Raw genomic sequence first — 23,169 nt, 5'->3', positions numbered from 1 at the left:
TGTATTTGGGCGAGTGATGAATGCTCATACTTTTCCAGCAAGGTTTGAAACCAGGCATCCGAAAGTATTAGTTTTAATAACAGACTGTGAAGAATGGAATATTTATGGATCACGGTTTTTTCCTGCCTGTTTTGATGCTAGGAGAATGAACACCTAAGCAAAGCTTTCACCCGCCCATATGCTGAGAGCATTGTGGGTAAACAAATGATGCTGCTACCGGTAGTTCACTCGCACTCGTGGGTATACGTTAGTTGTGGTGCTCAGTCCTTGTTGATGAATGATGAATGATGATGATGATGTCCGAAGCGAACCCGTCATTCAGAGCAAGCCGTAGCTACGATGCGCGATAGAAGATAACGCATGATCAGGCCGCGGCTGAACCAAAACATGCTGCGTTAAGAATTTAAGATGACGGCCGGGATGCTGCAGTCCAGTTCCAGCATCTGGTGCGAGCGGATCACGGTGAAAGCTTCGGAAGAGTGATTTCAGAACAAGTGAAAAGTAGCACAGAAAGGGGTTTTTAAGATTGACCGCGAAAGAAAACAAGCGCAAAGTGAAGGTCAAGAATTTGGTGGTCTCGTGTGGGCCTGATTTGGAAGGAGTTGTGGAACAAGGTGAATGAGAAAACGAAAATAATTACGCATTTGATTTGATTTGATCTTTGTCCGCAAGTGAATGATGTGTTTGCTATCGTCGTAAAATGATCGTTTGTTTTCGAGCCATGATCTAGTTAATCCGTTGTTTTGTTAATCACGTAATTAACTATAACGATGTTTGTAAATATTTGAACTACATTATACGCTACAGCTCAGGTTCCCTCTACCATGGAGTATAAATAAATGATATATGAGTTTTCTGTTGTGATATTCTCAAAAAAAAAGTTTGAGTTGAATCCGATGGACATTTAAAAATTAAAATAGCAATTATTACAAAAAAAATGCATTGAATTAATTTTCCAATGACAGTCAGAGTAAAGCTGTATAGCAACAAAAACAATAAGTACACAGCAAACGGATTGCAATTCATTTGATTACAAACGTGTTCGAAACGCAACTTATCAGTGTCAATTGTATCAGTGCTAGACGGTTTGAAATTTATAAATAAACTCACTTTTTTTCTTGCAAAACCGCGACTCACGTTCAATGTAGAAGATGATTATAACTCAATCAATCTTATAAATATCACCTTTTTCAACAATAGCAAGTCTAAAATAGCAAGCCGATAGAAGTGTACATTCAACCGAGCTTTGAAGTGAAGCTTCAAGCTCTGACTAGATATTATTAATACACTAAGGTCGCTTTTTACGCGGGTTTTTTTTACGCGTTTTTTTTACGCGGTACGTATCCGCCGCGTAAAAAGTGACATTAGTGTATCTCATTAATTTTAAGCCAGAAACATGATTCTGTTTGATAACTTTTTTGACTCCCAAATTATTACTCTGTATAGATGACTTAAATTATGAAACCTCTAGTAATAACCTAAAGGCTAATGATTTCGACTATCAACAACAACCAAATACAAAATTTGTTTGATAACCTGATTTGTACGATGGTAGACGCCACAATTGCGACATGTCTCGCGGTTGGAGATGTACAAAACACTGTGCATAGTTTACCAGAAATGAGCCTTCGGAGAATTCCAAAAAATAAATTAGACTTACTCTCCAGTAATTAGAAAACTTAGGACAAGACGTGTGAGCTCGAAAAGAGCTTTCTTCTTAGCAGTCCAGTCGGATACATAAGCAGTGCTGCCCTTTGCGACTGTGAACTGTTTGAATGCTTAAAACTCATGAACCTTGGTACCACTGAAAACAAATTAAAGTTTGTCGACAGTCCTATTAACAATTTGAAATTAAAGTCACTGGACTGGATTCAAAAACAAGGAATGAAATTTCGGTAACCAATTTGAGCTGTTCAAATTGAAACAAATCGGACAGTGCAAACAACTTTCAAATTTATGAGTTTGTAGTAATGATACTTCAATATTCTATTTCAATCAGCATCATATTCCTGATTCTAGTTCTCTGAATTCATCAAAAAGCTGTTCCAGGGCTAGTGACGGACTAGGGGTAAAATAGTAATAACTTGAGTGATTTTTTTTATTTGAATATTGAGCGAATGGTGTCCAACAAGTGAATTAGTGAGGTCCTAAAAATTGATTGTGTGAACTTTAGATAGATTATTTCCATTTAAAATCTGTGTTTATAACATCCCTAATAAACAGGGACCATAAAATGATGATTAAACTGGTCGAAAAAAGCGAAAATCAATGTTGCCCTAAGGCACAAACAAGTTGCCCGAGAAAGATTATAGCTTTTTCACTATTCCTGTGAACTTTGGATCCTCTAGTGAATGCAGGAGTGCGTCGAAAGTCTGTAGAAATTGTTCGCCGGGTCCGTCGCTTCAACGTTGGCTTTTAGGAAAACTCATTGAATTCTCTGAAAAGTTATCTTTGCTAAAGGCACCAAAATTCACAGAAATGGTTTGAAAGCCAATAATATAATTTCCAGTTTGGGCTCTAGGGAAAAATATGTGTTTACCAGTAGAATCCATATGGACAAACCAATGCAAATGGTCTGTTTATGTTGGAGGTTATGATGACAACTGCAAAAAACCTTTATTATTCGAAAAATTACCTTACGCAACAGCAACAGCATGTACGACTGAAAGTATAAACTGTGCTTGATTAGATCACAATTCAGGATTAAAAACTTAGATTGGTTCCAATTTTTGCTTTCTCTTATTTTTTCACTATAAAAGAATAAAAAGAAACTTAAATTAAAGGTTTTCAAGTTATTTTCCTGTTTTTTTTTTTAATTTCATATTTTCATTTTCATGATAATAAAAATACAAATTGAGTAATTTTCCTTCACTGAATGTACTGCTTTATTTACTCTGCATTTCAGAATAATTCGGTTTTGCGAAATTCTGCACTTTCTATAGTGAGACATTTTTCTTGTGTATCTAGCCTTTTGTGTTTACATTTGCATTCACATTTTTGTACTTTCAAAACTATGTTTACACAGTTTATCGTATTGAAGAAAGCAATTCGAATACGATTTGACATCAACCGGCTACTGCGGCATCAACTATTTCTATGTTAGTGAAAAATTTGACAGCTTATGGTATCCAATGGGTCATTTAATGCTTGCTCTAATGAGTTTCGATGTCCTGAAGGTGTGACTTGTTCAGAATGGTTTGTCAATCTCCTGTCTCAAAATGTATTTAAAACTTATGTCTTGAAGCAAAATAAACTGTATCATTTGTGAATCCGTTCCGATTTTTTAATTGGTGATTATCTGAAAATATTTTTGGTGTGACCGCGGGCCCGGAAACATGTATTTATATCAAAATTGTACCGTTAGGTGACTAAAATAAAAAATAAAAACTTGCCTATATAAATAAATAAGATAATATTGGGCTTTACAAATACAATACCAGAATTCAGAGAACTTCAAAAAATTCAAAAATAAAAATTGACCAATGTTTATATTTCGACATTATCGTTTTATTTTGACGTTTGAAAAAACCTTGTCGACAACAGTGATATATTTGCACCACGGCTTCCCCTACAGCCTAGACTTCAACAGTTTACCAAGAACACATTAAAGCGTAAAGAACATCTACAGGGTCCGGCAATTGAACTGCTACTTCCAACACTCATTATTACATCACACATGAAACTGCATTGGAAGACCCCTCGTCGCTTTATGTACATTGTGTCTAAGCCAATGAGTATAAAAGAGAGGTGAGGAGGAAACTTACTAACACTTGCACGCGTCCCTCTGCTCGCCCCCCTCCGCCCATAGTTGATGCCAAATAGTGACGTAGCTATTTGGGTTTCCCATTGAGTTCGTCTAGTTGTTTACATTTGAAGCATTTACTAATACTAGCAAAATTCACTCTCCTCCTCACCTCTCTTTTATGCTCATTGTGTCTAAGCTGTCAGTGCATGGGTGTGTTACTTTTGTAGTCGAGTGTTGTTCGGAAAAATGAACCTCGATCAAAAACGTAGTGCTGTGGTTGCCATGCTCTGAGTTGGAAAACGGTAGAAGGACATTGTTCGTAAGCTGTCTGATTCACATGTGTGCGAAGGTTTTGGATATTGTACAGTCAAAAGATACAATCGAGGCATTGAGTTACTCAACTCCGCATACAAAGTGCTCTCCCGATTCCTGTCCTTCAGGTTGAGACCGTTAACGGAATCCTTCGTCGGCGAATACCACGCTGGTTTTTGTCAGGGCCTGCGACAGATCCTTAATAAGTTCCGAGAGTATAACTAGCAGACTCACCATCTTTTTGCAGATTTCAAGGCGGTGTATGGCCCAGTGAAAAGAAACGAGCTAATGCTGTATAATGCTGGAACACGGTTTCCCTACGAAACTGATTAAGCGGAGTCGTATGACACTGGAGGGATCGAAATCATGCGTGCGGATAGCTGACGAGACATCAGTCGCGTTCGTAGATGAACTGAAGCAGGTGGACGCGCTCTCCAACTTACTGTTAAACATCGCCCTTGAAGGTGAAGTAAAAGAGCAAACGTGCAAGGAAAAGATACGATCATCACGATATCTCACATACTCCTTGGTTTTGCGGACGACATCGATATCATCGGTATCAGCCGTAGGGCCGTGGAGGAGGCCTTCGTACCTTTTAAGAGGGAGCTGGCAGGGAGCGTGGGAGTTCCCGTGGTGTTGGTGCTGAGGTGAAGATAGATGGAGAACGATTTGAAGTGGTTGGCAAATTCGTTTATCTTGGTACGCTTGTGACATATGACAACAATATATGGTCACGAAGTGAAACGACGAGTTGCAGCTGCTAACAGGGCCTTCTACGGACTACGTAACCAGCTAAGGTCTCTTAGTTTGCAAACTCGCAGTAAACTAGCGCTGTATAGGGCGCTGGTCCTCCTGGTTACCATTGACGCTGAAGGAGGTTGATCGACGAGTGCTCGAAGTATTTGAAAAGATCTGCGAAAAGATCTGCGATCGATACTTGGCGGTAAACTGGAGGATAGATTGTGGTATACTGATATAGTGAAAGTAATACAGCGGGGCAGAGAGCAACTAAAACTAAATTCAGCAAAGAACCAGGAAGAGATCACTGACTCCGTGGTAGGCTTCGTACTCGGTGGATGTGCGCAGTGGAAGAAGATGCATGGAAGTATGGTCGACGTCGAGCCATTGTGGTGACACCTGTTATGGTGAAGATCGTCGAAGTGGCACTTTCAGCGAATTGGTGGTGGATCTCTACGTATCTTAGAAGTCTCCGTCGGATCCTGAAATATAAACTTTAGAAAAAAAAAACCCACAAGGATCAAGACCTTCAGGTGAGGTAGAAACGAGAAAAAGTACAAAAAAGAGAAGGCGTTGGTAAAGGGGGCCGCGGAAGGATGGTTTTTATTTACCAACAAGAAACTTCACCGTACAACAGTTTGCGAACAATCAGAACGACAAAGTTTGGTTGACAAAAAGATCACAAACCTATGCCGACGTGCTGACGGCCATCAAGCATAGAAACCAGCATCGTTGATGGTTTGGATCGGAAACATCCGTGATGGCCAGACTCCGCTGATTTTTGTCCCTGAAGGAGTAAAGATCAACCAGAGCACATATCTGGGAATAGTTCTACAGAACCCTGGGTACATCGTCATGTTAGTTCCATTGGGTTTCACAACAGTACTCGGCACCGACTCACAAAGTGAAAAAAAAATCAACTGTAGATTGCAGAACATTTTCCAGGGTTCATTCCGAGGCCGAAAAATCACAGGAGGGTTGTGTGCAAAGCCACTACCGCAAGGTTGAAGTAGAATACTTTTTCACAGCTCTACTTACGGCTGTACATTAACCTACGGCCGGGCGAATCGATTGCGCCGCTTTTCGCGTTTAGCCTGGCAGAGGCCTAATGCGCACGGCCAACACAATAGAAAGGTGTTTTCACATTCAAAATTAGACACGGCTTTACTGGAGTAAGTGTTGGCAAATACATCTACCGCTAATACCGCCGCTATCGTACGAAAGCGCGTCGTTTCATGTGGGAAATTATATCAAATAACGCGCGTCTAAGCACACCCGAACTGATTCGCCGTGCCGCTTCCATTTACTTCCTTATAACATCGACCTCAGGGAAGTACCGGCTGCACCTACCGCTGAGGCTGTTACCAAACTGCTACTGGTATCCAAAGCTATTAACTCTTCAAATTAAGTGTTTTATTTGCCCCCAAACGAGCAATTGTTCAATTCCATATCGGATATAATGCAATCGCATCCCTGTAATATTACCGACAGTAATATTCTTCCGAACAAAATGATCCAACTTTTCCATTAGAGGAAGTGCCGGCTGATGTACGACAAAAATCTCGCCCGATCGCTCGCGTTGGCGTTCGTTCTCAGGCAGAGGCCTGAGACGTGGTGACCAACCACAGGGCAAGTGATTTGTTTAATTTGAAGGCAGCCACAGGCGCAACCCGCTGATATATTCTGTTACCGCTGAGTGCTGATATCCGCTGCTGCTGCGGTCAACGATGTGGACGGTCCATCCAGCTCACCTTCCGACTAATGAATGTAGCTAGTTTTCCTAGAAACACTCTTTTATAGCCGAAGGGTGCGACGATATAGGCCACGCCTTTCTGTTCAGTTTTACCATTTTCTAGTGTTCTTTAGACGAATTATTCCACAATTCGCATTTGATTTTTGTATCCAGCGAATAAACACCGATGGTGCTCTCACACACGCAACGATTCTAACCCGTATGTTATTGCGGTTTGTAACATCAAGCGATTTCGTTTGCTCGCTGTTGCGTGTTGCATCATGTTGCAACTTGGCAGCTGGGAGACGACGAAATTCTGTTCATGCTGATTGATTGAATCGACTTCATCTTACCTCTGCATAGTCGAACTAACTGTCTCTGTGAATGCGTTCTAACAGGGCAGTTTATTTGGCCTTTGCGCTGCCCCTACAGTGGTAAATAAGATAAAACTAGACAACTACAACAGAATTTGATTGCATCCCGCACAGAATGTCTGCTTGCGTTGATGCCAGAAAATTATACCCCTTCAATTATTTGTTTATTTGCCTTGAAAAAGGCATTTTGCGGTTCAAAATGAGCCGCCCTAACAGTGGGGGAATTAAGATACACGGACAACATGCACTGTGGAAGCTATTTCACATTCAGTAAATTAGACGGGTGCGACAGATTTTAATTGCTAGGATCCAACACATAATGCTTGCTTGCGTTGTCAAAAATTATTAACTTTCAATGACTTGTTTATTTGCCTTGAAAAAGGCATTTCCTGATGGCAATCTTCATGCTGCCCCAACACGGGGGGAATAATGGCACTCTGGCGACACACGCTGAGAAGAACCGCGCTGCTCCTGAGACGTGGTGACCAACCAAGGGCTTGTGATGCTGCTAAGAAAGGACGACTGGTGTTGTCGCTGTCTAGAACTATTATGAGCGGCTTCGGCTGAAACAGGCTCTTATATAGGCCAAATAGCATGTTTTCAATTGCAAGGTATATGATTCTGTCGACCGTGCTTGGGAAGCAATCATATAACGACCAATCAGAGGTCGAATTTTTTGTTTTGACAAAGCTTGACTGTTTGCAATAGTACAATAGTGTGAATAATAAAATTACAATTATCTTCTTTTGGGAAGAATCTTAGAAGATTTTCCAATCTATTGCTACAAGAACGAAGGAAATCCATCGAACACTAACCGATTTATTAGCATTTGGAATTGGACATATTTTTCACTTTTTTCGGTTTTAGATTTTCATTTCACATCCCTATGTAGCCGTACTTCCTGAGAGAAGTATTCTACTTCAAAACATGAACTTCAGGAAGTCCTGAAGTGACATCTGGCAGCAGTCTAGGATGAAATACCACAAGAGCGCCTGTGGACCTTGTGCTATGCGATCCTCGAATGACTGCGGCCAGTGGGTCAACTCAAGGGCGAACTGGGCCAGTGAATTTTCAAAAAAGCGTAAAATGTTTTCGATTTCATACATTTATTTCACTTGAATTGCTGTTAGAGAAGTTGTATGAAAACTACTTTATTTGCCGTCAAAATTTTTCTCGCTTCATCTTGGGATAACTTAATTGAATATAACCTAAATTACCTATGCTAAACCTCCCATTATGCAAGTTTGCAAGTTTTTTTTGGCAGTTTTGAAAAAAAAAACTCTCACTTTGAATGACTCTACCGACAGGATTTGTAAGCTGCCTTACAAATCCTATCGGTAGAGTCATTCAGAGTGAAATTTTTCTGGCCCAACCGCAAAGCATAACGGGCCGAATATCTTTTGGAGTAGGGAAAAGCCAGCTTGAGAAGAGTCTGTATCCCGACTGCTCCTCCTCAAACAGGCATAAAAACCCTCTCATCTTTTCTCTTTTATAAATACAATTTAAAAATACATGTCATTTAAACATACGGCTAACAATAACATTATTCTTCTCTGTATAAATGTAAATATCAATTCTTAATAATATTCGTTGAGGTGTGATGGTTCCTTATCTCTTAGAAATAAAAAAAAAATTTCAGTTGTCACAATTGAAAACATTGTTTTACACTCTATGATCTTACAGTTCCAGTTCGATAATCACCCGGCTATTGATCATCGCACCGAATCTTTTCAACCTCACTTTTTCGGCAGTTTTGTTTACAATTTGGATTTCGTACTGTTTTCTGGTAAGACAATCGGGCCGAATTTAGGTTTTGGGGGACCCGGTGTAGATTTTAAAACCGAGCACCACTCCCCACCCATTCCGTAGGGAGGGTAGCGTTTCACGCAAATGTGTTGAAAAACACGATTTTCCAATAAGTCATGAGAATTCATGAAACGTTGTCACGTTGGAGAAAATCTGGATCTAGGTTCGGTCCATAATGGGTTAACAAAAAGGAGACGCTCATATGTAAGTCGATCTGTTTTGAACCGATTTCCTCCATTCTTGCAGCAATCGATTAGAAAGTTATACACGCATCCGCCCAAATGCAATGTTTGATTATGCGAACTATTGAATATTGCCAAGCCCTGTTATAACGCAGAGTTCGACCTTCGATTGGTCACTTAATGCTTGCTTAGCCCTAGCACGGTCGACAGAACTATACACCTAGTAAACCGGGGGAAGGCACTATTTGACCCATTTAATGGGCCGCCCATATAAAAGTATGCTTCTGCTTAAACCAGTCATATTAGTTCTTGATAGCGACTAGAGCAGTTCTAACTGCAGCGGATAGCGCTCACAGAGAAGACGTAAAAACGTTTTTCAATGAACTGTTCCTTGCTCCTCAACGTTTGTCTGAGTTCGTCTTTGTCCATCCAAGTCGAACTCTGAAGTTATCCTTGAAGTTATAGGCAATTTAAAGAAACTGCTGACCGGACCGAATTTCGCAAATTGATGTTTCCGGTTTTTCATTGGAGCTGACTAATCAGCCTCGACGGCAGGTGATGCTCTCACGAAGTGGAATCAAACCGACAAAAAGGCCGAAGTAACTCTCATCGGTTTCACATTTTGATAGCTTTGATGGATAGATCGAGAAGGAACCTTTGTGAAAAATTCCGTTTCAAGCCGAACGTTGCTTAAGATCCAGTTGGCACGATTACGGAGTCAATGTGAGCTCATTTCGTTGTATTTGATGATCTTGTCTGGCAATTCAAGACCACAGGAACTAGCTCAACTATTCTTATCCTTACGCGATAGCTATGATCCCCTGGTGAGTTCACTCGAGAATCTAGAGGAGAAGGACGGTCACGTTTGGTAAAAAAACTGGATTCTATTGAATTCTGCAAAATATGTTCTTTGACAAAGCAGTACAGGAAGTCGTTAGATGGTGTCAGAGAACGTGTCACACGTCCGTTGGAAAGTATTAACTCGGATCGCCAGTAAGGGATGTAGTCACGTTGTTCTGTATCGTTCACGATTGGACGCACTTCACTGTAATATATGTAAGGGTTCCAAAACCTTTTGCTCGACGGAGCACGTTTTCAGGTCAAAGTATTTGGCGGAGCACCTGCATTCTTGGATCTATGAGAAAAATTTTCGTGTTGAAAACTTCACACTATCGTTTACGTTGATGTGGTATCAGTATTGACATCGTTATTAGTGATATCAGAGACAAACATCTACTTTTTGATTATTTTAGGTTCTATTTTGCAAAGATTTATCAAAACTGAAACGACTTATTTAATTGAGCAAGCTTTCTTAGGTTTCGTAGGCTATGTAATATTTGTGACTATTGTAGTCGGCTATTTGGTTGAGCATAGAGTCGGGATCGATACTAAGTCTATTTTGCTAACTATATTGGAAATCCGGACTCGCACATGTATGTGGTTAAAGCCTTACTTTATCGAACAAAATTTTAAATTCGTTTTTCATCTGACACCAAAATTCCTACAGCGACATTTTGCATTGGAATTTCTCCTTCATACTCGAATCTGATGCCAAATCAATCAGGCATTCATATTCGTCTGACGTTAATGTTCTGGCTCGGTTGATGTCGAGAAAGGTTGCTTCACACATGCTATCTCTTCGATTTTCTGTGGAACTTATCAGGGACGTATTGTTTTAAATTTTTCGGTGAATACCATTCATAATGGTTTGGTCTCTACTGTGTTACTTAGTCAACTATAATGAATATAAAATTCACTCTATTGGTTTTATTCGATAGTTTGCTGCTGCAGTCAAAATCATTTCATAGCAGCATCCCAATTTTGCATCAACTTTAAACCCTATATGACTATTCCAATGGATTATTGTGTTGAAAACTAAAATATATTTATTTTACACCGTTATTCGCAATGTAACTAATGTTTTTATTTGGTGTTTTCAATAACTCCATTAGCACAGAATTGAACCAGCCTAATAATCAACATTTCTTAGAATCATGCTGGCATGATTCTCTCAAACAATAATGCTTGACATGTGATTGACTCGGATTGAGACAATTCTTTATGTACGAGAAAAAGCACTCGTCACTTCTGCTTCTCAGCTGGGCAAACTGGTTCAAACAGGCCGCCGGTAAAACCGGTTTCCCCACATTGTGTGGCTTTCTGACCTGATCAGGATGATCATACCTTGATGTACCTTCCAATAACAAATGCAACCTCGCACCGGCGACGGCAGCAGACATCACTGTTACTGATAAGGCAATCGATCGACAGCCGTTCCAGGTTCATTCTACGTGCTAGTGATCACACGACACCCATTGGTTACGTAAACTCTACCTCGCAATGTAAACTTCTGTAATGTCATGATCTGCAACAAGTTATACAAGCACTAGCGTAAAGCCAAAACATTTGATTAATTGATTGAGCAGGCGAGCATTAACCCATCTCGGCGTAAAATCTGAGTGAGAATCATCACATCTGGGAAGAAGCAACTTCCTGCTACGCAGATAAGCCAAAACAAGCATTTATATAACACCACCAATCCATTCGTCGAGTAACAAACTACGTAACTCGTAAATTTGATCTCAACCTTGAGCAGATAAGCACATACTTTTTTTTCGTAAAATCGCTGCCAAATTTATTACATTAGACTACGGCAGCCACAGACAGAGTGGTATTTGATGCTCTTATCACTCGTGTGCCACTTTGCTCTGTTGGCTTTAGCCCAAACGGTATTTAAACGACCTCGAATATTTAAATAATTTTCTACTTTTCTATGTGAATCACTTTCGCTTGATAACTACAATCGAGTACAAAACAAAATATTTTTATTTCAAGCTAGGAAGGTTAAACTCAAATTATTTCCCTTCTTTTTCTTCAATAGATTGGAAAACATTCTTCGTCAGCCCGCCCCGGGGGTAACTACTGACGTCTTCGGTTCGGACACAAACAACAGTCAACAATATAGTGTAAGGGCGTCACGCCAATAGTGTTTTCGAGTACAAGTCAACGAATTAGACATAATAATGATGTCCAGAAAGCTGATGGAGGAAGCTCCAGAGGATCGTGGTGTATCTGAACATTTCAAAATAAGTAACTACGGCTACGGTAAGGACAGCGTTAAAGTGTTGCACGTTATGCGAAATGGACCGGTGCACAGTATTAAAGAGTTCGAGGTGGGAACGAAACTAAAATTGGCCAGTCAAAAAGACTACTTACAAGGTAATTCTTTTAACAAACTTTATCGTAAAAAGTTGAAAATTTTTCTTCAATATTCTTCCAACAGGTGATAACTCGGATATCGTGGCAACTGATTCCCAGAAAAATACCGTCTATCTACTAGCACGTAAGCATGGCTTGAAATCTCCGGAAGAATTCGGCATGTTGTTGTGCAACCACTTTCTCACGAAATACTCGCACGTGAACGAGGTTTCCATCCACATCGATGAGTATCCTTGGTCCCGAATGGGTTTCGGAAAGGGCCCCTATCAGGATTTGCACAACCATGCGTTCGTCTTCACCCCAACAGCCATTCGCTATTGCGATGTAACTCAAAAACGAGGCGGTAGGTTGTTTTATATAGTATTCCTAAAACTAATGAATTAATAAACAGTTTTCTTACTTTTTCGTAGATTTCAAACCAACCGTGATAAGCGGCCTAACGGATCTGCGCGTTCTCAAAACAACCCAGTCAGCGTTCGTGAACTTCGTTAACGACGAATACCGTTCGCTACCAGATCAGCACGATCGCATCTTCAGCACCATCGTTCGATCATCCTGGCAGTACTCGACCGTGCAGGACGTAGATTTCGACTTTTGCTGGAACCGGGTGAAGCAATGCATCCTGAACACATTCGCCGGTGACGCGGAGAAAGGAATCTTCTCGCCAAGTGTACAGAACACGCTCTACTTAGCGGAGAAACTGGTCCTCGAAAGCATTCCGGAGATTTCCTCGATCGATATGACGATGCCAAACAAGCACTACTTCAACTTTGATTTTAGCAAGTTTCCCAAGGTGATCAACGGTGACGAACTGAAGGAGGAGACCGTGTTTCTGCCGGTGGATAAACCGTCGGGGATCATCTACGCCCAGCTGGATCGTAACTCAACGATCAAGAGTAAACTTTGATTTTATTTTTTTTTACTTTTGTTTGATATGGTTGCTTAAGTTCTACAGTAGTATAGAGTCTAAAATGAGTATTTTAAAGATGGAGAAGAAAATTGTACAAGTTCGAATAAGGAGGCTACAATCAATTTCCGTTAAGACATAATATAAGTGAACAAATTGCTTCAGAGTAACTTAAGGCTCAATAATTACCTTCGATAAATAGATTGTGGTGGCAGAATGTAACCATATTCTTTTTGCAGAATATTTTTGAAGCACCCCGTATGCCCAATATGCGGTTGATTGGTTTGCCTACATCTGTTTTTATGGTGCTAAACTATTGTCCCATCACGTATGAAGCAAAGGTATAAAGTTATATAAAAATGCGATTTCCTCGGCTTGCTGAAAATGGAACTGACTTGCTTGGCACGGCAGTAAACGTAACTGAACACTAAATAAAACATATTTACAAGGACATTACCCTTGTGCATATGTTGATTTCTTTCATACAACTCTTGTTGTACATTTACAGGGTGCGGCAGGAAAAAAATGCAAAATTTATGGTATTTCATTAAAATCCATTTTCTTCTGCTTAACGCAATAATATTTAAATTTTCGAGTTCAGTTAACAGTTTCAAATCAATTTACTTCACGATTTTTTAAATGACATTCCCAAGACATGGAAGCAGAGCATGCCTTTTGAACGTAATTCTCCGGTATCGACAACAAGGTGCATAAGTTGATTTCCACCCAGGAATGCATTTGGTTTTTCTAAATAGCAATATCATTTCGGTTTTGAGTTTTAACCCCAGTTTTCATAAACTTTCCGATCCACTGTTATCATAAACTTTACATCATTCATTTACATTCACTATCATTTTTTACTTCTCCAGAAAAAAGGAATCTCTTCGAAAGGCAAGACAAGTTTCCTGAAGGAACGTACAGGGCTGCGGCGAATCTTTGCGCTTACCAATTTGATCACGTTTAGCGTAAGTGTAAATCGTGGATCTCCTCTCCTCGGATTCCGCTGTTTAGGTCCATCCTGTAGAAACTTTTTGATGCAATAAACGGTAGTCAAATGATATCCTACCTCCTTGGACGTCTTCTTGGCGAACAGCACAAATTTATAATAAAATAATTCGGCTGTTCTGAAGCAACACTTAAAAGTGAACGTAACCTAATACAATCATTAGTAACATGAAGTAACTCAATATTTAAGTTCGAACATTTTCGCATTTTGACGTTGACTAGCGTCTATATCGAAGTTAGGCACCTGATTTTGAAAATCTAGTAATTCAACCAGGGAAAACCAGGGAAAAGTGGTCAGGTTTTGAGCGCTTATTTTTCAGTCATTTATAATCAGGTTTCCGAGGTTTTGGCATCAATCGATCAGAAATTCTTCTACGGTTTAATTTATGTAACAAAAACAAACTATTGTTTGAGATACACTATTGAAAAATTGGTGATTAATATCGATTGTCTAAATCATACCGCGCAGCCAATCACTACCTCTCTTCCCAAGCACAGTCCACACTAACGGATACAATCGATCTGACTTTGTTGTTATTGTTGTTGTCACTTTCTGTTTCCGAAGCTTATTTACGTTCCTTGTCATTTCATTATCTACTTAGCCACTCCTTCTTTCTAACTAACTGACGAAGCCTTGGTATAAAAGGTACCGTTCGAACATTTCACCCCATCAATTCAGTTTACTAGCAGCAGGCAGCAGCAGCGGACATCAACACCGATGGCAGTAGGCGAAGTGGATCGCAGCGGGCAACAGCGGCGGTGGTTGTGGTTAGCTGCAGTTCTTACCTCTTTTAGTTCGGCTTTGCTTCCATCTGAGTTGGACCCCACCAGCGGTTATCTGATTCAGATATCGTTGGGTGAATACAACCCGAATCTGAAAGAGAATCGCACCGCGAGGTGGTTTTAGATGCCACCATCATCTAGCGTATGTATATATAGGGTGTGTGCACATAACGTGTGTAAATATCTGTAGCGTGTGTTTTTAATATATAAGGTGTGTGGCTTGCTATATAGCGTGTGTGTATGTTTATGGCGTGTATGCATGTCTCTAGCGCGTGTGTGCAGGTGTATAGCGCGTGTGGCACCGCCAGGTTTGAGAAGCCACCATCATCCAGCGTATGTCTTTGGGCTATATAAGAGACTGTTTCTCCTCAAGCAAAGCAGAGGGACGTATGACCGTTTGGGGTTAAAGTCCCTTCAAAAGAAATCAATCAATCAAGCCCCATCAGTTTCATTACTAAACCGTAACGGTTACATACGGACGCTAGGTGTTGGCAGCTGAAAGGAGGAACAACAAAATAGTACCGGTCATCTCGTGCCGGTTTCACCCGTAATGCTGGTGGCTGTTAGTAGTGCATGGCTACTGCAAAATACTAATATGTCTGGAATTCTGGACGGACTAACCAGTAAACAAGAATAATCGGCAACTGGTACCTTTTGGTGCCTCGAAGTTTTGTAATAGAAGCGTTGCAATTCCCTCTACTATTTGTTATAATGGAATATAAGAATACGGTAGTCAACGTCATGCGGTCGTGTCTTGAATACCATCCTCCTACTATTTTACTCCAAAGATATCCAAGAAAAATAAACCAGGATACAGGCTGCTTTAGCCACTCCAGAAACAACCTGGATGCCCCGAAGGAACCCGTAGTGGAGACATTTATATATCTGCATCAGAATATAGCATGCATCAGCTCTTTTTTCGATATTTTTCTTTTTTATAGGCTGGAATATCACGAAGACATGCTCATGCTGATATGACTCATGTTCATTTCACGAGCTATTTTTCTCGCCAACAGAGCTGGATTTCACCGAATACGTTCCTTAACTGTTTTGATTCCCATTTGTTCCATTTAGGGGACAACTGTGCCAGTTTCCTCGAATCGTTTGATGATCCTGTACACAAATCATCTGCTCGAATTTAGATATGACAGTTTCAATCTGATCTGTGTGTTGCTCATTCCAGTAATATACAAGATCTAAAGCTTGTTCTCTACTTAAATCCATTACAAGTTTTCTCTGAAAAAGTGAAACAGTGGCTTTATCTCTCACAAATGCACTACAAATATGTGTCGCAATCAAAACAAACAAGGTAGAGCAGAGATAGAGGCAAGACACTATTGAAATATTATGAAATATCTCCATTTTTCGATATTACAAAGTATTTATCGTTATATTTTCAGGCACCCTTCCATCTACATCATAACTGCTTGACAGTACATTATCGTCGGAATTGTACCAATGTGGCAGATAAACGATAAATATCAAAATATATCAACTGATATCGTATAATATTACCGAACTAAATTACTCATGAAAATAAGGTTGTCTTGCCCCTAGGGACAGATGCATCGGGAGGCACTTAAATGACTGTATCCCTTTCACGGTGACACCCTGTATGTAATTCTCACCAATCTCACCCACTTATCTCAGATATGGCTTGATGGACTTTTACAATCCTAGTGCCAAATGAAAGATGTACAGGGTCGGACAATTAAAGTGCTACATTGAAACAAACAGATAAATTCAACAAAACAAGACAAATGTGGCATCAAATTAATTTGATAAATTCACTGGCCAAATTCAACAATCATCGCAGACGAATGTGGAACGCATGACACGAGGTCCGCAGGTGCTCTTGTGGTATTTTAAAAAATAATCACCAAAAATTCAGTTTAAATCGGATACTTTTAAATTTTCAGGGTAATAATTACAATATATTGGCTATATTTCGGCATAATTTATTTATTGAATTTCCTACCCAAGCCGAATGCTTGTACATTTCTCTCGACACTGCTCATGAGATCTTGGGCGAGGCTCTGCCAATCTTTATTATACAATTGCTCCCAGTTTTTCTTCAACGCTTCATCGGTTTTGAATGTTTCTCCGCTTTTTTCAGCTTCTTCTCCATTATCGCCCAAAACTTTTCGATCGGAAGAAGTTCTGGTGAATTTGGCGGGTTCGCGAGATCCGGCCAAAACAGCGTGGGACCACGGTAAGAGCGGAAGAGGGACAGCAAGCACTTCTGCAAGCATTACTCTCGATAAATCTGCCCGTTTATGGCGCTGGTTGTACCGTGTAACCTGTGCGGTTGCGATTTCAGCATTAAGTGGAAAATATATCTCATTTTGGGTAACGCTGCAAGAGCGTGTTCACGTAAAAATAACCCTTATTTTGGTTACTTTTGCGAGAGAGTGTATTAGTGAAAATTACCCGCATTTGGACACTCCCGCAGCAACGTGTACCCAAAGTGACAGTTCTCACCACTTGCGCTGAAAATCTTTCACGTAAATTTGTCCAAATTCGTTCGTCTTTTCGTTTGTGAACGATATTGTCGCGTTTTGTAGGGCCGATAATTTTTTATTTATATTTGTGAATCAATGTTTAGGGTGAGATAGGCCGGAATTTCCCTCTAGCTGTGGAAAAGTGGTGTGCTGAGTGCTGACTTCGACGTCACGGCGGGTTTATTGTGGTTGGCAACAGAGGCATCCTTCGCGGGAATAGGGGAGTTTAGCCTCGTCCAAGGTGAGACACGCGTCGTACTGTTTACGTTTCTGTGCGCGTTTTTTTTTACTGTTAAATTTTTACAGTTCTTGTCTCCCAAAAAGCGAAGGTTGTGCCGCTATGTGTTGTGTAAGTCTAACGAAAGTTGTACCGTTGGCCCGTGGATCGTGTGCTGCTGTTGTGTGTTACTCGCCGGGTTGGTAAGCAGTGTTCGCTACCCCGGCTAATCAACAAGGAGCGGAAAACACCACCCGCAGAAGACCATCGTTGCAGCTGCTGGTGGATGCCGCTAGCTCGGGAGTAGCTTGGAGGAAGCACCAGACGTCTCCATTAGAAGAATAGAAGAAGCCACTTACGAAAGCTGGTGGTGGAAGGCTAACAGCGTTTTCCTTCGAGCCTCTGCTTCTCATGTATTTTGTCTTCGACGTGTTTATGACTAGTTCGACCCGTTTGACCTCTGCCTTAAGTCTGCTGTATGTTTCCGTCAACGTCTCAAAGTTGCGTGCCATAATGTCAACGTCGTCCACAAACCCAAGTAACTGGCCGGACTTCCCGAAGATCGTACCACTCATGTCTATTCCCGCTCTTTTAATAACACCTTCCATGGCAATGTTAATAAGTAGACATAAAACCCCATCACACTGCTTCAACCCTCCGTAATGTTGTCCGGTAACCCACGTTCGTGCATAATTTGCCGAAGCTAATCTCGTTCGATTGTGTCATGCTGATGTTACGGATGTGATTTTTAGACATCTGCAGATGGGCGCACCGACTTTTACCCGAGATATCCGGCTGGGTCGGGAGGCGACATGGTGAAGTGAACTTTTACCTGACACAGATCCTGCCAGGCCATGGTTGCTTCAGGCAATATCTGCACAGGTTCGGACACGCGGGGGACCCCGCGATGTGTCTCGAGTGCGTGGAGGAGGAGGAGACTGCTGAGCATGTCTTCTTCGTATGCCCCCGTTTCGTAAGAGCGAGGAGCGACATGATGGCGGTGAGCGGGCCTTGCACTACTCCGGACAATCTAGTCCGGAGGATGTGCGATAACCCGGTCATCTGGAACGCGGTCTGTGCGGCCGCCTCCCAGATTGTCCTAAAGCTGCAACGTTTATGGTGGGTTAACCACCAACACGCCAGTGGTAGCTAACTACCAGTCTCCAGGTAGTTAGCTAGGAGGTTATAAGAGTAAAGAGGGGGAGTCACGCACAAAAGCCACTCCCCGACGTAATACTTAACCGTCGTTCCTAGAGGACCAGGGCTGGAGACTGGAGGGGTTTTAGTGAGTCGGGATGAGTAGGTGTCTCTCCCCTAGTCTCATCCCCACACCCTGCGTTCTCTTCTAAGGTGTCTGTTCGCAGATTTCCCCGCCACTTAAAAAAGAAATAAAAAAAAAAAATTAAAAAATGCATTTGCAGATGCGGATATGTGAAAACGGATGCAGTTATAGATGCGGATGTCAATTTTCATGCGGATGTTCCGCATTTACGGATGCGAATGTGTAACACCCCTTGTGTTATATGCCGCTCAAAAGCCGTTGATTGGATGGTGCGTGATTACGTTGTACTCGCGGCATTTTTGTAGTATTTGCCGCAGTGCAAAGATCTGGTCCATGGTTGCCCGGGAATCCCGCCCTACATGTCCCTTATACACGTTTTCATGTAATCCATTCATGCTCCAATCTACATCTAACAAAACGGCACTAACACGACTAGAGCCTGGATTTGACCCACGTCTAATGATATGGGGACATATCAGAAGAAACAATCACTCACTATTTTCAAAACGAAATACAGATAAAAACATTAATTAGAAACAACTCCGGAGAATAACACAAAGCAGACTAATCGGCATGGACCAAGGCGTTTGAGAAAGAACAACAGTTATTGACAGGCTTCAGGAAAGTATTGCGGTGCGACAATATACTGACGACTGGGCTCTCTTTTACTATAACCGCATCATGAGAAAGCTATCCATGAGAGCTTACATACAGCTAAAGCTTACAATACAACGAAGCCGTCTTCTGTTGCTCACGACAGTTCGTTCATTCTGAGGATGTCCTGTTGATTCGCCTGCACTGTTGACAGCCTGCTGATAGGCTGCGACTGTCATCTATGATATTGGATCCGCATTCCTTCGTTTCTCCTTTTTCTTAGGCCAATGCCATAATTGATATTGTTCCTCAAGTGAGCAAAAACGTGTTTCACACCGCCTCGCTTTCATTAGTGCATCGGCCTTACTCTCGTGAATCATAATCACCCGCTCGGATTTGTGCCGAACGATGTCACGCAGTAGAGGCTGTCTTTAGCAATAGCTTGGGAGATCCAACAGACATAAGGAGATGAAAAGCAACAGTCCGCTTGGCATCGCATGTGTGCGCTGTCGTCAGTGGCTGTCGAGCTGTGTGTTGAACGTATGAGGACAGGGAGAAACTTTTCCTTGCTAATAATATTGTTTATATAACAACGGATGCATAAACATAACAAAAATTTACTGGCATAAAGAGTAGTAGAAAAGAGAGCTTCAATTCACATACTTTCATTACTCTCTGAGCATGTTTATTGATGACTAAAAGAGCCTCCATGGATTTCAAAATTTTAGTTGTCAGCCATTACTAAAGCTTTAACACAATAGATCTCCCAACGGAATCTGGTGGATCTTTCTCTGCATTCGCAAAACTGAGTAACGTTCGAAGTCAACCGTTAAAAATGTTGAACGTATCCAACAACGTGACTAGCAATGACTGTTTTGCTGTGACTATGGCAACCATGGCTCATCCCGCGATGTCCGAAAACTGAGCAAACAGACCAGAATTTCCACGACACTCCCTTTGTTTCTTACAAGAGTTAGACGGAAGCTCTTTTGGACTTCCTTTAATCCTAGAAACTGTAGTTCTCTTTGCTTGATCTTTCATATCAGTGGCTTCTAATAAAAATGCAAATTTTGAGAACATTGAAGATAGAGACAAGTTGAGACAGAAAGAGGGTAACCTAAATCATAAGTATGATATAGCAAAACAAGATTACATAAACAGTGGTTTGACGTGCTCCAGTCTATCACCCTTAATACGGGTTGCGTTGTAGTAAGGATATGAGTGCGAGAGAATATTGAACCGTTGCGTAGTTCAGTCAATGATCAATTCGAGAACAACATTCGAATTGTTGTTTATCGCCTGACAAAAACAGTAAAGTGCCAATGAAAATTGTCTTCTAGAAACGAAGACGAACAATGAAAAGGAATCGAAGAGAAACAGGAAAATTCTAAAAAAATATACCGAAAATGACTATAAAAAATCTGTTGGAGGGTGTCAATCATGATAGTCCTACATTTCACTTAAATCCATGACAGAACTTTAACAGAAATAATCACATATACCGTTTTGATTCAAACTTGGAACAGTTTCAAACTTGGAACACTTTACAATAATCATCGAATTATAGTAGCTAGTGCAATGAAAAGAACGAATAGGGAACTGCTCCATTATTCATCTCAGCCCATATATTCATCTCCTAAAACATGAATACACAATTGAAAACAGGAAAAAACGCATATTTTCTTCTTAAACCAGTCTGCTAATCTATCGAATGGATTCTTCTTAGTTCATTTCAGATTCCTCATACAGTATAATCCTCAAAAACTCACTTAAAAGCACTTAATTTGATGTGATAGTCGGGCATCTGCACCCGAAAACTCATTTAATTCAATCACCTACCTCATAAAACAAAACCCGCGCATTTTTCTATACGGCTAGAGCGGGACTCGTTCAGCAGCCAACCAAAGTTTTTTTTTCATCACTAGCGGACCACTTTTTATTTTAATTACCAAACAAAATCTCTCACTACACTAAGAACACTAAGAATCTTTGAAATGTTCACCTCAAATTTTCTAAAACAAGCTTGAATTAGCAGAAATATATGAGATGAATTTCTACAATTCCTTAATTTCAACTGTATGTATTTTCATCTGTTTTCACAGCGCTGAAGAAAATCAAAAATTGTCGAATCAGCTTCTGTTAATACGAAAAAAATCATACTGAAAATGTTGAATTATTCCGACATAATTGACATAAATCGATAGCACTGCAGTGGTTACCTAGGTTACCAATTTTGCACGTAAACAACTGCAGCGGATATCTAGGTAACCTACAACGACGGGCTGCGGCTAGGTTCATTCATGATAATGTGATTCATTCATTCGATTCGAACCGAATACTGGAGCAGTTCCCTCTATTATATACCAATTCGTTCTTTGGAATGTTCTTTACACTGTAATGTATAGCTCTTTACTGTAGGGCCACTTTCAGGGAATCAGCAGGCGTTGAAAAAAGTTATTCAGACGGTTTGCCTATCTATCTCTTATCGTCGGCTTCGTGCAACACTGGCACAATTCAAAACTTTGCATTTTTGAGTTTTTGATGGCTTTTTCTGTCCCGGACAGTCCGCGAAAGAAACAGAGTGCAGTTTCGAAGACAGCAACACATTCACACGTATGTGTAAAAATCGGTTTTCTTTGATTATTATTATTGATTTTTACACTGTACCTACATCACCGTACATCGTTCACTACCAATACATATTGTTGCCAATTAATATTAGGTCATTTCGTTATCCGTCATTTTTCAGTAAATTGGCAAATTTTTTGTACAGTAGCACAAACGCGACAAAAAGACAATGGCGATAATGACCAAAACAAATCAAAGTGACAGCTACCTCTGGTATTACGCACACCATTGCAACTGCTCGAAAAGTTTTTTTTTTCAGCTGTAAAGTGTAGTCCGGGACGGTATAGTCCTGCCGTGAAAACGAATTCGACATTAGCGATTACGTTGAAGTGTTCGGAGTTTGAATCAAAGCCTACTTCTAAATTCTCCTGGTTTCCGATAACTATAGCCGATTTGTCGCAATAGTTACACTGGTCAACACAGGTGCACTCCAAAAGCTCAAACTGGAAAAAATGAAAGATTATAGCTATTCAACCGTTTTTTCAGAGACTTAAATAAGTTTCGTAAACATAACGTTAAAGCGACGAACCCGGCAAGCGATTTTTATACGACACTCTCACGTAAGTTGACACGTTTTGGTAATGGCTAGGGGCACCAAAATTCATAGGAATGGTTGAATAGTTATAATCTTTATTTTTTTTCGGATTGAGCTTTTAGAATGCACTTTTTTTCATTTTGTCGACCTCTCTTTTTCATTTAGAATGGTTGACTTACCCCTCGTTCTTTGCAATTATATAAGAACAGTTTAAACTAAGGGTTCTTCTTGATTCTGTCTTGTAAAAAGATCTGCCGCATAGAAAATGTGTCTTGATAAAATTTGTATTTTCTCAGCGCCACGATAATTTTTTTATTCACTTCTGATTGTTGGTAAAATGATATTTTTTTGATATTATTTGAAACTGTTTGCTTGGTAATTTTATTTGTAATCTTTTTTATGTTCAATGTTGACGATCACAGACCGTCATCAACCGAAATGCTGTCTATTTGTTTTGATGTTCAGTGTCAATTGAATAAATCAATTAAATAATTACAACAACAAAATAATAAATATTTCATTTTTATAGTTTTCACGATACACCTTTCACAATAAAACACAAACCAACGAAAAAATAACAGAATTATTTATTGTTCGTGTTAAATTTAT

At 40.4% G+C, this 23,169-nt stretch overlaps 1 protein-coding gene across 1 annotated transcript; it reads left to right on the top strand.

The window, feature by feature from the left end:
* The first annotated feature begins 416 nt into the window (after window positions 1-416).
* On the top strand, window positions 417-13,237 carry LOC129732171 (uricase). The gene is made up of 4 exons (XM_055692752.1): window positions 417-614; window positions 11,771-12,108; window positions 12,173-12,451; window positions 12,519-13,237. Exons 2-4 carry the CDS (start codon window positions 11,913-11,915, stop codon window positions 13,013-13,015), a joined length of 972 nt encoding a protein of 323 aa, XP_055548727.1. The 5' UTR covers window positions 417-614; window positions 11,771-11,912; the 3' UTR covers window positions 13,016-13,237.
* The last annotated feature ends 9,932 nt before the right edge of the window (window positions 13,238-23,169 follow it).

The sequence above is a fragment of the Wyeomyia smithii genome, chromosome 3 (genome assembly GCF_029784165.1).
Source record: "Wyeomyia smithii strain HCP4-BCI-WySm-NY-G18 chromosome 3, ASM2978416v1, whole genome shotgun sequence".
Classification (NCBI taxonomy): Eukaryota; Metazoa; Arthropoda; class Insecta; order Diptera; family Culicidae; genus Wyeomyia; species Wyeomyia smithii.
Note: the sequence above shows the minus strand (reverse complement) of the source record. Positions and strands in the feature narration are given on the sequence as shown.